The sequence below is a fragment of the Sus scrofa genome, chromosome 5, assembly GCF_054392235.1.
Source record: "Sus scrofa isolate SSC_HxYL_T2T_F1_AM1 chromosome 5, Sscrofa_HxYL_maternal_Yorkshire_Landrace_v2.0, whole genome shotgun sequence".
Lineage (NCBI taxonomy): Eukaryota > Metazoa > Chordata > Mammalia > Artiodactyla > Suidae > Sus > Sus scrofa.
Window position 1 is genome coordinate 64,789,145 of NC_139387.1, and position 18,354 is coordinate 64,807,498.

At 37.0% G+C, this 18,354-nt stretch overlaps 2 protein-coding genes across 2 annotated transcripts in view; both read left to right on the forward strand.

The window, feature by feature from the left end:
• Positions 1-18,354, forward strand: part of GUCY2C (guanylate cyclase 2C) — a 672,163-nt gene that overhangs the window by 200,393 nt on the left and 453,416 nt on the right. The gene's annotated exons all lie outside the window — the stretch shown is intronic.
• The window catches only part of PLBD1 (phospholipase B domain containing 1), a 71,270-nt gene that overhangs the window by 29,857 nt on the left and 23,059 nt on the right, over positions 1-18,354 (forward strand). Inside the window, 3 exon segments of the mRNA NM_001244629.1 lie at positions 322-460; positions 5,775-5,915; positions 6,341-6,485. Coding sequence (NP_001231558.1) covers positions 322-460; positions 5,775-5,915; positions 6,341-6,485 — 425 coding nt within the window.

The following is an 18,354-nucleotide window of genomic DNA, read 5'->3' on the forward strand; positions in this document are numbered from 1 at the left end:
TTGAGGTCTATCCTCTACTTTCTTATGGCTCACTATCTCAGATAGGTAAATATCACACCTGTGTTTCCAGATAGTTCTGGATAGAGCATGGGGGAAGCTATAAAGGAAGAGGCATATTGTCCTTGGGAAAAATTAAAATTCATATAGGATTTGCTCTGATATCTGATATCCTTTCCAAATGACTGGAATGTTACAAGATCCAGAATTCAAGTTATACTAGCTTAAGTATCTGAATATATGTAATCTCTAAATGCCTGGGTTTAATTTAGCTTTGGATAACAACCATGGAGAACTCTAGTACAAGTCTAATTTGTCTTCCAGGAAGCAAGATCAGTGGACCCGGGATAACATCAAAAATTACAAAAATGATCCATTTTGGAGACATACCGGTTATGTTATGGCACAAATGGACGGGCTCTATGTAGGGGCAATGAAGAGGGCTGTATCGGAAGGAAGGAAGGTAAGATTTTTAAAAAGCTACTCAGGATTTATATGGTATGACAAGAATATTGAAAATTGTCTTAAAAATTACATTCCAGTTAAGAAGATCAAATTATGACTAGAGGATAAATTTCTTGCATGAAAGTACTGTCTTATCTATCTCATTGCTAGCACCTGATTCAAAGTCTGACACAAAATCCAAGCTTAATGAACAAATAAAACCAGATTGTTTCTGTGTTCTCTGTCTCTTTCATACTGTACTCTGGAGTAGGTTAAGAGCCTGATATGAACATACTGGCTATTTAATTAACCTAGTAAAGCTGGTGTTTCAGACAATATGATGGCTAAAGAAAAATGTCTAAGTATACATGTTCTGTGCTTTCCTTTCTGCACACACACAATTTTTTGAAAGGTTTACTGAATCATTGAGGATTCAAGGTGCTGTTTAATATATTCCAAAAATTAGGAAGGCTCTGTTTCCTGGGGATTATATATATATATACACACACACACACACACACACCACTGGACAAAATATATAAAACGACAGTTTATAGAAAATAGATGCAAAAAATGTCTTAATCATATGAGCTGAACTTTGCTAATACAATTAGAAATGCAAATTAAAACTGCACTCACTTGTCAATTTGGTAAAAATTCCAAAGTGTGAAAGTATACTGTGCTGGCAAGGCAATGGGGGAGAAAAGGCACTTTCCTAAAATATTGATGAGACTGCAAAATGGTGTCTCTGGTATGGACAGAAATTTTGGCACCCACTATCAAAATCACACATTCATTTACCCTTTGACCTGGTAATCCTATGGGATTATCACAAATGTTCATTGGCAACAATGCAAGCCTATTCATCTGATAATTTATAGTCATGAAAATACTGAAAAAAACAGCCAAATACATAGAATGATTTGCATAAATGATGTAGCTGTAAATAGGAATGCAGTAGGCCTCCATATACTGTTATGGAAAGACCTTCAGAATCTGCTATTAGGTGTAAAAAAGTAAAGACCAGTGCATATCATGTTCCACCTTTTGTGTGAGAAACTGAAATAGATATTGACAGATAGATAAATTTGCTCTTTTTGGGGGGGGGGCCTTTTTGCCTTTTCTAGGGCCTCACCCGTGGCATATGGCGGTTCCCAGGCTAGGGGTCTAATTGGAACTATAGCTGCTGGCCTTCGCCAGAGCCACAGCAACACCAGATCTGAGCCACGTCTTTGACCTACACCACAGCTCACGGCAATGCCGGATCCTTAACCCACTGAGCAAGGCCAGGGATCGAAGCTGCAACCTCATGGTTTCTAGTCGGATTTGTTAACCACTGCGCCACGATGGGAACTCCGAAATTTGCTCTTTTTTTTTTTTCAAGGAGAAACAACAACAAAATAGGAAAACCAACAATGAAAGAATAAATCAAAAACTAAAAAATACATGATTACTATAAAAGAAGGAAGAACAGAGTGGAGGGAACAAAGATGAAAGCTCATATCTCTGAATGTAACTTGCTTTATATATTTGACTTTGGAACCACGCAAATGCTGTTCATACCTAAAAAACAAAATTTTAAAAGGCAAAGCAAATTCTAAGATCTGAAAACAAATGGTTACAAATATACCTAATGGTACATCTAGTTCATGGCATAATCATGCTCTACAGAGAGCAGTTATTTCAAGTGATCCTAAAACACATTTATTGCTGTACAAACTTGTTGGAATAGATGCTAAGGACAAGAAGAATCAACAAAACAAAAACAAACAACCTTAAATGATAATCTCACTTTAGTAAAAATATTAATGTTGCTATTTTGAAATTTGATGGAGTTTGATAGATATAGTAAGATAAAGCAAATAAGTATGTTAGGTAATAAGATTTTCAGCATAAGAAAAATCAATGAAGTAAAAGGCTTTGTGGGTTTTTTTAAAAGTTGAAACATAAGTAGGAAATCACTACTTTTAGCTTCTTTAAAAAACTATGTGTTTCCTTTCTTTATCCCTTGAAAAAGCCTAGAAGTAAAGGCAATAGCCTTGCCCCTGTAGCATTCAGTCTTCCCTGGGAGAATATAACTTAGGGTGGGCAACAATGTCTTAAACAAGGCACAAAAGCACTCGCCACGAAGAAAAAGATTGATAAATTCAGCTAATTAAAACAAGAATTTCTTTTTAAGCATCAGAAGACACTATATAGAGAGTGAGAAAAATAGGCTGTAAACCAAGAGAAGATATTTGCAATACATTTAACTAACAAAAGATTTGTATCTAAAATACATGAAGAACATTAACAAATTTTTTTTAGGGCCACACCCGTGGCATATGGAGGGTCCCACTTGGGGTCTATTAGGAGCTGTAGCTGCCAACCTACACCACAGTCACAGCAACACTGGACCCAAGCCACGTCTGCGACCTACACCACAGCTTATGGCAACACTGGATCCTTAACCCACTGAGCAAGGCCACAGCTCAAACCCTCATCCTCCTGGATGCTAGTCAGGTTCATTAACCACTGAGCCACGGCAGCAACTCCCAACAGTAACAAATTAAAAAAAAAAATTCAATAGAAAAATGGCCAATGGGCAAAAAACATCAACAGGAATTTCACAGAAGGAGAGATACAAATGGCCCCATAAATGCGTAAAGAAATGCTCTATTTCAAAAGTAAAACCCCAATGAGATCCTATCACACACCAGAATTGGGAACTCCCAACCACTCTTGAAGTAAGTAAACCATTACTGTCACTTTGGAAAAGGACTGGGCCTTACTTGAAACATTTGAAGATAATGCATATTCGACAACCTAACAAATCCACTCAGAAGTTAGATACACTCATGAACATCAGGTCCAAGTACATAAAAGTTTACAGTACCATCATTTTGCTGCAAACAGGAAATGTCCCAGATGTTTATCATAAGTATATTGTCATGCTTTATATTCATGTAATGAAAAAGCATATAGCAATGAAAATGAATGAACTATTTTCACCCTATCGATATTGATGTCAAAAAATAATATTGAGCAAAAGAATGCACACAATATAATTCTACTTGTACATATTCAAAACCAGGCAAAGTGTTTAAAATATATTGTTTAGGGATCTATACATGGGTGATCAAATAATAGAAACATAAGTAATGAACAACAGGAGACTTAGCAGAGTGGTTACTGTTGGTAGGAAGGGAAGGGAAATGAGATTGGCAACTTCTAAGGCACAGCTCATGTTCTATTTTTTTAAACTGTGAGGTGTGTACATTGGTGTTTATTTTAATTTTTTTCCTTTAACTGGGCATATATATCCTTACTCTTTCATATGTATAGTATCATTCTTAATTTTTAAACTAAAGCAAAAAGCTTAAAGGAAAACTACAAACTGGAAAAAAAAAATACTGCAATTCATAGCAGAGACAATGAACTAACTTCCCTCCTTAATATGTAAAGAACTGAAAGCAGAAAAGAAAATGTATTACGCCAGTAGAAAAATAAAGTATATGAACTGTTCACCCCCCAAAATCCGAAGATTTTTTAAACATATGCTCATTATCAAAGTAATGCCAATATAAATTACAATGAGATACTGTTTGTCACCTATCAAATTGGAACTAAACCAATTGTTCAGTATATTGTTGAGGCTGTAATAAATAAATAAATAAATAAACCCTAAGATGAAAATTTGGAAATATCTATCAAAATCAAAATAAATAATTTTCAAAATCAAATCATTTCTAGGAATCTGTCCTACATACAGACTCACACATATACAAAATGATGTGTCCAAAGTTGATTATTGTAACATGATTTATAATAGCAAAAGACTAGAAACCACTTGAGAGTCCACCAATAAAATCCTGGTTAAAAATATTATAATTCAGCACAGCAATGTATATTACCTACTCTCTCTCTCAATCTCTCTCTCTCTATATATATATATATATAATATTATAATGCATTCATTCATTGAAATATTGTTTAAAAGAATAAGGAAGACTTTTGCATCAATATGGAAAGGTCCCCAAGATGTTAAAAGAGATTAAGAGAGAAAATCAAGGTGAAGAGAAGTGCATATAACACACTATCATTTATGTTTAAAAGATGTATTAGTAAGGTATTTTAAAAGATCTAGGAGTTCCCGTCGTGGCGCAGTGGTTAGCAAATCCGACTAGGAACCATGAGGTTGAGGGTTCGGTCCCTGCCCTTGCTCAGTGGGTTAACGATCCGGCGTTGCCGTGAGCTGTGGTGTAGGTTGCAGACACGGCTCGGATCCCCCGTTGCTGTGGCTTTGGTGTAGGCTGGTGGCTACAGCTCCGATTAGACCCCTAGCCTGGGAACCTCCATATGCCGTGGGAGTGGCCCAAGAAATAGCAAAAAGACAAAAAAATAAAAAAATAAAAATAAAATAAAATATCTAGAGAGATACACCAATATAAATAGTAAACTGGAGACAGGATGGGACTTGAGCAGATAGAGGATGAGAGAGTGATGAAAATTTCCACAGTAGAGCTTCGTTAGGATTTTTAAAATCTTGAATAATGAATGTCTTACTTATTCAAAAACAAAACAAAGAGAATATTTATATAAATAAATAATCCGTTTGTCTTTTTTGCTTTTGCTTTTTGTTAAAATTGTCATGTGTTTGTCTTCTCGCCATCTCTGCCCAAAAACCACTTTGTTTGTAGATGTAGTTGCCCTAGGCAACTGTGGTGGTTTGAATCTTGCTGGAGCAGTGCCTTCTGGTTAATACAAAGTTCAGGTTCAAACCTGATAATTGGTTTGTGTTTAATGCTGTCAAGTCCGTTAGTCCTATATTCAACACACAATCAAAATCAAAAGCATCTTAGTTGAGTATTTTTACCATAAGCAGTGATTCTCAGCTAAGGATAATTTCTCACCAGAGGATACTTGGAAATGCCTACAGATATTTTTGGTTGTCAAAACTGGGAACATACTACTGAGATTTAGTGGGTAGAGGCCAGGAATGCTGCACAGACCTCCCCCAACTCCCCAACAAGAATGAATCATTTGGCTCAAAATATCACTAGTGCCAACGTTAAAAAAACCTGCCATAGAGGAATGCAAGTAAAGCAGTCTGTTTATTGTACTTTCCTAGGACCCACTCCCCAAATCTGTGTATAAAAGGCTAAAATGTCTCATAAACTATATATTAATAAAAATTATTTTACAAAATACAATAAAATCTCATATATCTGTGATGTTAGGGACCTTTCACAAAAGAATAAGCTAATGGATACCTAACAAGAGGAACCTCCCAATAGAAAATGACATCTGATTGTCACAAATCAATGTTAAACACAGTCTTTGTCTCTTCCCAGCCTATAACCCTGTTCCAGATTCAGTTCCTGAATGCTGTTGGAGATCTGCTGGATCTGATTCCCTCTCTTTCTCCTATAAACTACTCCGACCTGAAAGTTTTCAAGAGATGGGACATGGGACATTGCTCTGCTCTCATTAAGGTGAGACATATGGCAGTCTTTCTCTCTGTCCTTCTTTCTGTTCCACCCAGACTTTTTTGATATGTCACTCACGTATAGCAACATCTCATCATTCCCAGCTATAGCTACATGTCAGCTCATGGGTTCCTCTATCACAAAACTTAAGATCTGGAAGGAACTGATGGAAGGAATTGAAGGTACATGATGACCTCTCTGGTTCTTCCATCACTTTCTGCTATGCTGTATGTATTTTCCACTCCTATGTTCCAGAATCTTCCATTTTGGAAGCTAGACAGAGTCTTTCTGTTATGTGCATATTAAAGGTTAATTTTCTGATAATAAATATAGCAATAGCCACCTTAATTGACACAATCCCTGTACATGTTCTACATTTGTAGCCACTTATCTGTATACCCCTGTGCCATTCCCTGTGATTCTGCCTATAGGTTCTTCCTGGATTTGAGAACATCTTTTTTGCTCACTCAAGCTGGTACACATATGCAGCCATGCTCAGGATATATAAACACTGGGACTTCAACATCATTGATAAAGACACCAGCAGTAGTCGCCTCTCTTTCAGCAGTTACCCAGGTAAATAAATTTAGAAGGACATTTTAGTACTTTGTGTACTATCTTAGGATAAAACCTTGGTGATTCAGAGTAACTGGAATGCAAGAAGAAATGTTTAGTGATTAGTATTCAGTAATGAAAATTGGTTTTTAAAGTGCTGTTTGAAGAAATAAAGCTCTAACATTCTACTTAATAGAATGGCATAAACTAAGTTAACAGAGTTGCCAAAAATTAAGCTCAACAAATGCCAACTTGGTATTTATTAAGAACAAGACAACTTCCTAGGTGCTTCACTGGAAGCAAAGAGCAAGAAAGATCTTAATCTCAACACCTCCTTAAAAGCCTGTCTCCTTTTCTTTGCTTTATGATTTCTTCTTCTTTTTTTTTAAATTGAAGCATACTTAATGCATCCACTTCTCTTATTTGTTGCAATATCCACAGCACTTAATGTGTGGCACCTTATATTTAATTTTTGCTGAATGAATCAGTGAATGAATGTGAGAACTACAATACAGATAAGAATGATATTGTTATTGGATACTGTATGTGCTACAAAAGAGGTGTAAGAAATGTTGTGAGTCTTCAAAATTGGGATAACTCACATCTGATTATTGGGGAAAGGAACAAGTGGTTGACATTTGAGATGAACTATGAACAATAGCTAGAATTTGAACAGGTAGGGATGGTTGGGAAGGACAGTCTTTGTAGAGATTGCAAACTCCTATGCTTAAAGGAGACAGGAAGATGAGGTAAATGAATAAAGGGGTTGGTATAAGAAAATAGAAGTGGAAAAAATTGTAGCAAACACATGGTCCATTGAAAGGGAGCCCACTGCTCTGCTTTCACTGACCGTGTCACCCAGCAATGTAGAGGTCAGTGTTTCCAGATCCTCTAGCTTCTCAAGAGAGAAATATGGGTTTAAAAAAATAAAACCCGGAGTTCCCGTCGTGGCGCAGTGGTTAACGAATCCGACTAGGAACCATGAGGTTGCGGGTTCGGTCCCTGCCCTTGCTCAGTGAGTTAACGATCCGGCGTTGCGGTGAGCTGTGGTGTAGGTTGCAGACGCGGCTCGGATCCCACGTTGCTGTGGCTCTGGCGTAGGCCGGTGGCTACAGCTCCAATTGGACCCCTAGCCTGGGAACCTCCATATGCCACGGGAGCGGCCCAAGAAATAGCAACAACAACAACAACAAAAAGACAAAAAAAATAAAAATAAAAAAATAAAACCCACTGTATGAGCCCCCAAAAGCATGTTTGCTATCTGGAATTGCCCCCTCAACTACAGGAAACATCATGAACAAAGGCAAGAGGAAAATTCTTACCAAAGACCTAAGTGTCCAACCTGGATGTGATTTGCACACTCTTCACCTTTAATTACATATATGCAATTTATAGGGTGGTTATTACTGACTACCTGTCATACCTATTTCTGCCAGGTATTTTTGCCAGAGTATTATTTCCCCTTCTGGTATTGTTGCTCCTAATAGTATTAACACAGCCCTGTCAGGACTTCTCAACAGGGTAATAATGTGGTGCTTCCCTGTCCTTGTGACCTGATCCTTCCTTTGAGACCACTTTGATTTTATTTTTGTCATAGTTTGCTTAATTGTTTTAGTACTGAAGTGGACTTAGGGCTCCTCTCTCCAAGTTAGACCATACTTTGATACTTTTATATTCCTGTAGGCCAAAACTTAAGGACAGCAAGATACTGAGATAGTCAAATATTCTTTCTCTTCCTCTTATTTGTGATAAAGTGCATTTATCTTTAATAGTTAAGTTAAAGATAGTTCAGCCATTACCTAAAATCTTTGCTTTGAAATTTCTGCAGAATGGTGTTCTTCCATAGTCTAAACAATCTTGGGTCCCAAAGATAGTGAGGGAGAAGGACGTGGAGGGATTTCCCACGAAACTTTTGACTTTTCTAATATTTACATATATATTCTTCCAGAATTGATAAATATAGAGGTAGAATCAGAGATAATAGAGATTTACCATGAACCTTATGCCTTATGTATATGCTGTTGATCTCAGAAAAAAAGCTGGGTGACTTGTTTTTCTTCTTTGGTGGAGGAGCACTGTGTTAGATTGAGTGGATTATAAACGTGGTGTTAGTTTTATCTTCAAAGTGGCAGGATCTGGATGCTCTTCATGTTATGGAAAGGATGTTAAGAATTCTGGATTCAGAGCAGATAAAGTCATGAAATCTTTGTGACTTGGCTAAGGCACATGTTAAAGATGATGATAAAGAGGATGGTACAGATACCATTATAGCAAAGACATAAACAGCTCTGAAGATTTAGTGTACACCTCTCCTTATTTTTACAAAACGTCATTACGTTCCTGCCATATTCTATAGAAGTGACTACCAAGATGATTGTCATAAGACACTAAACAAAATGACACTTTTTGAGGTTACTACAAAGGAAATGGTAATGCTTGGACAGCTGCTAAACTGTTCCTCAACCTATGAAATCCAACTATTTTATTTTAGTAAGCCTCAGTTTTCTTATCTGTAAAATAAAGCTAATACAATGTCCACCTTATAAAGTTGTAAACATTATGTATTTATTCATCTACAATTTTCTGTTAAAATGTGCTAGACAAAGTATTTATGATGAAAAACAGGACAGATACAATCCCTATTGTAACAAAATTTACATTCTGGTTAAAAACAGACAAATTAAAAGAGCAGTGATTAACATGTGATTTGCATAATAGCAGGGAGGACTAATTTGAGGGTGATGAGATAACTTTTAAGAGAAAGTAAAGTTTAAGTTGAGGCACAAAGACAAGTATAAATTACCCAGGCCAGTGGGGATGATGAGCAATGGAATGTTCCATGTGGAACAAGCAGCACAGGTAAATGTCTGTACGCAAGACAAAGTGTGGAAAAGTCCAGAGAGAGGGAATGAAGGTCAATGCAAGACCATTAAAGCGACAAATGGAAGTGATATTAATAGATTTGCATTTTAGAATTATCCAGCCCATGAGAGGAGCATAAGAGAGTCTGCCGGCAGAACATGTCGTGGCTGAAGCAACAGGCAACTCAAACCACATTTTGTAGGTGATCAGTCAATATGAGGATGGAAGGGTGATATCCATCTTCAAGAAGAAAACAAGATGTTAAAAATGGCTGCTGAATTACTATAGCAGATCACATTGTGTGTTCCTCTTGTCCTTGCCAGGATCCTTGAGAGATAATTGCCTAATAATTGTTGGAAGGGCACTCCCCAAACTGTACTCCAGCATAGGCGAATAGAAGGAATAATAGTAATCCTTCAAAACACATTCAAGAAATATTACAAAAGGATTTACTGACCCCAGCACACCCAGACTTAACTAAACCAATTTCATGCTCTGTATTTACCAGAGTCCCAGCTGACTTTATAAAAATAGAGGTGGTTATTCAAGGAAACAAATTTATATTATTCAAGGAAACAAATTTATATTATTATAATCTTAATCTAGAACGGATTTAAGGTGGGGTCCAAGATGACAGAGTACGAAGAGCCTGAACTCACCTGCTCCCACGGACACACTAATCTATAGCTACATATGGATTATTTCTCTCTGAAAAAGATGTGAAAGCTAGATGAACTGCCTCCTACAACAAAGAATAAAAGGACCACATTGAGACACGCAGCAGAGGCAAAGACAGTCTTGCAAAAGACTTCACCTTATTGTGTGCAGCAATGTGCAATAAGGAGGGATCTCACCAGATAGATGCTTCCCCAGGAGGAGTGAGGGATTGGTGCCCCATACCAATACTCCAGATACTGGGATCTGTACCAGGGAAATGAGCCCCCAAAATGTCTGGCTTAAAAAAACAACAGAGTTGATGTCCAAGAGTTCTAAAGTGCTGTAGGAAATTACAATTCCCCTGTTAAACGGTTTGCATGTGGTTTTATTCACCCTGAGACCCAGCAAAAACAAACAAACACCAGTAGTTTGGAAAATGCCTAGACCATATATGAGGAAGATTCTTTCGCCAATCTAAAGTCATCAGCTGGAGGGGCAGGGGTCCACTGAAATGCTCCCAGAGGGAGAGGTGCTAGAAGATACCATTATTGCATTCTCCATCTAGCCTATTAGCACAGGTGAGCAAGCTTGGATGCAACACCCTCCCACCATCATAGACATCTCATAGGGAATGACAGCACTGAAAAGGTAGGTGATACAACTTCATAAAGACCCAAGTGCACAGATCTATTTATCAAGGAAAAAAGTAGTCATGGTAGTATCCTGCTGCCTTGATGAAGTCTGCAATAACCGTGGTTGAAATACTCCCACACCCTTTCGCTGGGGCTGGAGAGCTGCCTTTCTGAAGCCAGTGAGGGTAACCCCTCTATACACACTTCAGCTGCTTTGCTAAAGCCACTGAACACATGCAATCTGTACAGGAGACATCTCTTGATCTCCTGCCTTGCTGGCCAAGAGCACTGACATTCCCGAGCTTCACAGGCCTATTCACAATTGGAAAGACAGTTCTTGGCAGACTACCACCCATAGGATACTGCACAGACAGCAGGCTGAAATAAAATCCAAGCAGTCTTGTGAAAAAGACCTATTTACTTAGTCTGGAGCTTTGGCCTAAGGGACACATCTAGAGGCTAAGGAGACATTACCAGGGAACATAAGCTGGTTGTACATCCTTGTACATCCCCTTAGCCTCACTACAGCGTGGCAATACTTCCCAGATAAAAAGCTTACGCACTCATTTTGAGCCCCAGTTTTTTCAGCAGTCATGCAGAGGAAACTTCAGATCTCCTGGTCTGGAGAGCAGCAGGGATTGTGGCTGCATAGAGGGATTAGGATTATGGCCACATGTAACTGTATATATTTACATGCTTTAAAAGCTCCTACATGAGGATATGGCTTCCAATCAGCCTGAAACTGGGGGCTAAGTGAGATTTCTCCTCTTGGAACACTGACAGGTCTTGGCACTTCTCCACCAACAGGGGCATATCAAGAATATACAAGCAGGGGGGTTCCCTGATGGCCTAGTGGTTAAGGATCCAGTGTTGTCACTGCTGTGGCTCAGGTCACAGATATGGTGCATGTTCAATCCCTGGCCTAGGAACTTCCATATGCCATAGATGTGTCCCACAGACACACAAAAAGAATAAACCAGGCAGTTTAGACAATCACGAAAGTTTGAGAAACAACAAAAGGCTAGAACAAGGTTGAATGAGAAGGATCATCACCTACACAAGGCTACTCCTACAAGACTCAGAGAGATAGTTTTTTTCACCTAAGACAGAAGCAAACACAAAGAGTCAAGTAAAATGAGAAAACATATAAACACATTTCAAATGAAAGAACAGACAGATCCTCAGAAAAAGATCTTAATATATGGAGATAAGCAATCTACCTGATAAGGAATTCAAAGTGATGGTAATAAAGATGCTGACTGGACTTGGAAGAGTGGATTAACAGAATAAGAACTTCAATAAAGAGCTAAAAAACATATGGGGGTTCCCTTTTGGCATACTAGTTTAAGGATCTGGCTTTGCTGCAGCTGTGGCACAGGTCACAACTCCAGTGTAGATTTGGTCCCTGGCCTGGGAACTTCTGCATGCTGTGGGTACAGCCAAAAAAGAAAAAAAAAATTAGAAAACATAAAGTATCAAACAGATGTCACAGAGCAGAACAAAACAATAATTGAACTGAGAAATACACTGGAGGGTTTCAGCATCAGACCAAATGAAGTAGAAGAACAGATCAGCAAGCTGGAAGATAAGGCAATGGAACTCACCAGAACTGCAAAAAGAAAAAAATAATTTTTAAAAGTTAATATAACTTAAGGGACCTCTGGGACAATATCAAGTGGAATATCATACTATATGGTGTTTCAGAAGAAGAGGAGAGAGAGAGAAAAGGGAAGAAAACTTATTTCAGGAAATAATGGCTGAAAAAAAATCCCTAATAGAGGAGGAAAACAGACGTACAGGTGCAGGACTCCCAGGAAGTTCCAAATAAGACAAACCCAAAGAGAACCACATCGAGACATAATTAAAATGTCAAAAGTTAAAGAGAGAATCTTAAAAGCAGCAAAAGAAAAATAGTTATGTAAAAGGGAAACCCCACAAAGCTATTAACAGTTTCTCAGCAGAAAGACTGCAGGCCAGAAGAGAGTGGAATGACATATTCAAAGCACTAAAAGGAATAAACTTCCAAGAATATCCTACTTGGCAAAATTATCACTTAGATTTGAAGGAGAGATAGAATTTTCCAGACAAGCAAAAGCTAAAGGAATTTATCACTACTAAAATGGTCTTATAAGAAATATTAAAATGACCTATTTAAGCTGAAAAAAATACCACTAGTTATTAATAAGAAAACATAAAATAGTAAATATTTCACTGGAAAAAGCAAATATATGATAAAGTTAATGGGTTAATTGTTTATAAAGCTACTAAGAAAGGCAAAATTAACTATAACTCCAATAATTAGTTAAGGGACACATAAAATAAAAAGATGTGAAAAGTGACTCCATTAAACGTGGCATGGGGAATAAAAATGTAGAGTTTGGAATGTGTTCAAACTTAAACTGCTATCGATTTAAAAGAGACTATTATATATAAAGTTGAATGATATATGTGAACCTTCCAGTAGCCACAAAGCAAAAATTTGTAGTAGATTCACATAAGAAAATAAGAAAGGAATCAAACACTAAAGAAAGTCATCAAGCCACAAGGAAAGAGAAAAAGAGAAGAAGAAGCAGAGAGGAACTTCAAAACAGCCAGAAAACAATGAACAAAATGATAATAAGTACATAACAATCAATAATTACCTTAAATGTAAATGGACTAAATTCTCTAATCAAAACACATAGAGCGGTTGAATGGATTAAAGACACAGAGTGGTTGAATGGATTAAAAAAAGAAGACACATCTATATGTTGCCTAGAGGAGACTTACTTCAGAAGTAGGGACACATACAGACTAAAAGTGAAGAGATAGAAAAAGACAGAAAAAGGTGTAATTGAAAAGAAGGCTGGTGTAGCTATACTCCTATCAGACAAAATAGACTTTAAAATAAAGACTGTAATAAAAGACAAAGAGAGGCACTACATGATGATAAAAGGGTCTATCCAGTAAGAAGATATAACATTTAGAAATGTATATGTACCCAACAAAGCACAAAAAAATAGAAAGCTAAAATTAACAGACCTAAAGAAAGAAATTGACAGTAGTGCAATAATATTAGGGGACTTTAACATGCCATTTACATCAATGGATAGATCATTTGACAAAAAGTCAATAAGGAAACAACAGCCATGAGGGAAAAATTATACCAGATGACTTAATTGATATATATGCATAATGTTCCATCCAAAAGCAACAGAATACTTATTCCTCTCAACTTCACATGGAACATTCTCTAAGATAGATTTCATGTTAGGTCTCAAAATATGTCTCAATAAATTCAAGAAGATTGAAATCATATCTAGCATCTTTCCAACCCCAACAGTATGAAACTAGAAATCAGTTATAAGAAGAAAATTGGAAAAACTATAAATATGTGGAGATTAAACACCATGTTACCAAACAACTACTGGGTCATATAAGCAATGAAAGAAGAAAAAAAACAAACAAACCTAGAGATAGATGAAAGCAGAAATGCAGCATTAAAAAAAAAATCTGTGGGATGCAGTAAAAGCAATTCTAAGAGGGAAGTTCACAGCAATGTAAGCAACCTTAAGAAATAAGAGAAATCTCAAGTAAACTATTTATTTATTTATTATTTTTTGTTTGTTTATTTTTTCCCACTGTACAGCATGGGGACCAAGTTACTCTTACATGTATACATTTTTTTCCCCACCCTTTGTTCTGTTGCAGTATAAGTATCTAGACATAGTTCTCGATGCTATTCAGCAGGATCTCCATGTAAATCCATTCCAAGTTGTATCTGATAACCCCAAGTTCCCGATCCCTCCTACTCCCTCCCTGTCCCATCGGGCAGCCACAAGTCTATTCTCCAAGTCCATGATTTTCTTTTCTGTGGAAATGGACTTCCATGTGGCTCGCAGCATAACTGCTCGGCGTTGCTTCAAGTAAACAATTTAACTTTAGACCTAAAGGAACTAGGAAAATAAGCGCCCAAGTCAGTAGACGGAAGGAAATGAGCATAATAATAATATAATAATAGTAAGATCATTGTATAATCATAATAAGATTTAAGCAGAAATAAATGAAACAGATAAAAAGACACTAGTAAAGATCAATAAAACTAAGAGCTGATTCTTTGAAAAGATAAACAAAGTTGACAAATCTTTAGCTAGTTTCACCAAGAGAAAAAGAGAAAAGGCCCAAATAAAATAAGAAATGAAAAAGTTACATCTGATACCACATAAATACAAAGGATTATAAGAGACTACTATGAACAACTATACACCAAAAAATTGGGCAACCTAGAAGAAATGGATACATTCCTAAAAATTTACAGTCTTCCAAAACTGAGTCATGAAGAAATAGAAAACCTGAATAGACTGATTACTAGTGAGGCAATTGAATAGCAATCAAAGCCACTCAACAAACACAAATCCCGGACCAGATGGCTTCACCAGTTCATTCCACCAAACAAAGAAGATTTAATACCTGCTTTTCTCAAACTCTCCCAAAATATCAAAAAGAAGGGAACACTTCTTCCTAACTCATTTAACAAGGACAGCATTACCCTGATACTAAAATCAGAGAAGGGCAACACAAAAAAAGAAAATTACAGGCCACTATCCCTAATGAATACAAATACAAAATCCTCAACAAAGTATTAGCCAACCAAATTCAACAATTCATTAAAAGGGTGATACAGAGTGATCAAGTGGGATTTCTCCTAGGGATGCACAATGGTTCAACATCTGCAAATCAATCAATGTGATACAACACAATAACAAAATAAAAGATAAAAATCATATCATCCTCCATGTAAATCCATAGATGCAGAAAAAAACACTTGACAGAATTCAACATCCATTTATGATAAAAACTCTCAATGAAGTGAGTATAGAGGAAACTTATCTCAACATAGTAAAGGTCACATGCAAGAAGCCCACAGTTAACATCATCATCTTCAATGGTGAAAAGCTGAAAGCTTTTCTCCTAAGATCAAATACAAGACAAGGATGTCCACTCTTGCCACTTTTACTCAACTTAGAACTGGAGTTCTAGCCAGAGCACTTAGGCAAGAAAAAGAAATGTCTTCCAAATTAGAAAGGAAGTAAAATTGTCACTATTTTCAGAAGACATGAAGACTCCACACAAAAAAACTGCTAGAACTAATGAATCCATTTAGTCAATTTGCAGGATACAAAATTAACATACAGAAATCTGTTGTACTTTTAATAATGAATAATGAATTCTCAGAAAGAGAAATCAAGAAAACAATCCTAACATATACACACTACTATATATAAAATAGTTGACTAGCAAGGACCTACTGTATGGCACAGGAAGGTCTACTCATTGTTCTGTAATAACCTATATGGGAAAAAAAGAATGGATATTTGTATAGGTATAACTGATTCGCTTTATTGTAAACCCAAAGCTAATACAACATTATTAATCAACTCTACCCCAATAAAATATTTTTTAAAATCCCATTTACAGTAACATCAAAAATAGTAAAATACCTGGGAATAAATTTAACCAAAGAGGTTAAAGAACTGTACATTGAAAACTATAAGACATTAATTGAAGAAATTAAAGACAAATAAATGAAGAGATATTCCATACTCATGGGTTGGAAGAATTAATATTGTTAAAATGTGCATACTACCCAAAGCAATCAATAGATTCAAGGCAAACCCTGTCAAATTTTCAATGACATTTTTCACAGATCTATAACAAATAATTCTAAATTAATGCAGCCACAGTGGAAAACAGTATGGAGGTGCCTCAAAAAATTAAAAAGAAAGCTACTGTATGATCCATCAATTCCACTATTGGGTATATCTGAAGAAAATGAAAACCCTAATTTAAAAAGATACAGGCACCCCTATATTTATTGCCGTATTATTTACAATAGCTAAGATATGGAAACAACCTAATTATCTATGAATGGATGCATGATAAAGAAAATGTGGTATACATTGGATACTTATAACCCACTCTGCCACAGCGGGAACTCCCTGTCATATACTTTTTTTTTTTTTTTTTTTTTTTTGGTCTTTTTACCATTTCTTGGGCTGCTCCCACGGGATATGGAGGTTCCCAGGCTAGGGGTCGAATCGGAGCTGTAGCTGCCAGCCTACGCCAGAGCCACAGCAACGCAGGATCCGAGCCGCGTCTGCGACCTACACCACAGCTCACGGCAACGCCGGATCCTTAACCCACTGAGCAAGGCCAGGGGTCAAACCTGCAATCTCATGGTTCCTAGTCAGATTCATTAACCACCAAGCCACGACGGGAACTCCTGTCATATACTTCTTAATCAAATTGTTTATATAGGCAGGGGACCTGCAAAAATCACTTGCTTGAGGCTCTGGAAACTCTAAGGAAGGCGGCCCTGTATAACCTTGTATCAGAAGCAGTCCATCCTGCACAACAAGGATTTTGAGTAGCCATGGCCTGTTTTACTTAACAGCTGATAAGGTGAAGGAGAATAACAGCCCTGTCCAGCCCTCCACCAGGTTACTGTATACAGACAGCTATTGACTTTGGCTTATGCAATCGAGAACCAAGGAAGTCAGCTACAGAAAGACATCTCATAGGGTCATAGGGAATGACAGCACTGAAAAGGTAGGTGATACAACTTCATAAAGACCCAAGTGCACAGATCTATTTATCAACAAAAAAAGGACTCAAATAAAACATTGGCAAGAATGTGGAGAAAAGGGAACTCTTGTAAGTTGTCGAAAATGTAAATGGTGTGGCCACTGCAGAAAACGATATGGTGGTTCTCAAAAAACTAACAATACAACTACCATATGACCCAGCAATTTCACTCCTGAGCACACACACACACATACAAAAAAAAAAAAAAACCCCAGCAATCCACTACCTTGAAAAAGATCCCTGCACCCCAACATTAATAGCATTATTTACAATTGCTAAGATACAGAAACAACCTAAGTGTCTATCAATAGATGAATGGATAAAAAGATGTAATACACATACAAACACACAGAATAAAAAGAATTTTATTCTTTTTTATGGCTGAGTACACGGTAATACTCAGCCATAAAAAAGAATAAAATTTTGCCATTTGCAGAAACATGGATGGGCTTGGAAGGCATTATGCTAAGTGAAATAAGAAAGACGGAGAGAGACAAATACCATGATATCACTTAAATGTGGAATATAAAAAATACAACAAACTAGTGAATATAAAATAAAAAGAAACAGACTACGGATATAGAGAAGAAATTAGTAGTTACCAGTTGGGAGGGGTAATATAGAAGTGGGGGAGAAGGTGGCACAAGCTATTAGGTGTAAGACAGGCCACAAGGATGCATTGTAAAACACAGGGAATATAGCCAATATTTTGTAATAAATGTAAATGGGGTACAACATTAAAAATTGTACAAAAATAAATATAATTTATTCATATCAAGAAAAAGTTATACTCACTTCAACTGCATTGAATCTTTATTTATTTATTTGTTTGTTTTTTTGCCTTTTCTAGGGCCACACCCACGGCATATGGAGGTTCCCAGGCTGGGGGTCTAATCGGAGCTGTAGCTGCCGGCCTATGCCAGAGCCACAGCAACGTGGGATCCAAGCTGCTTCTGCAGCTTACACCACAGCTCACAGCAATGCTGTATCCTTAACCCACTGAGCGAGGCCAGGGATCAAACCTGCAACCTCATGGTTCCTAGTCAGATTCGTTAACCACTGAGCCATAATGAGAACTCCTTTGTGTGTGTGTGTGTGTGTGTGTGTGTGTGTGT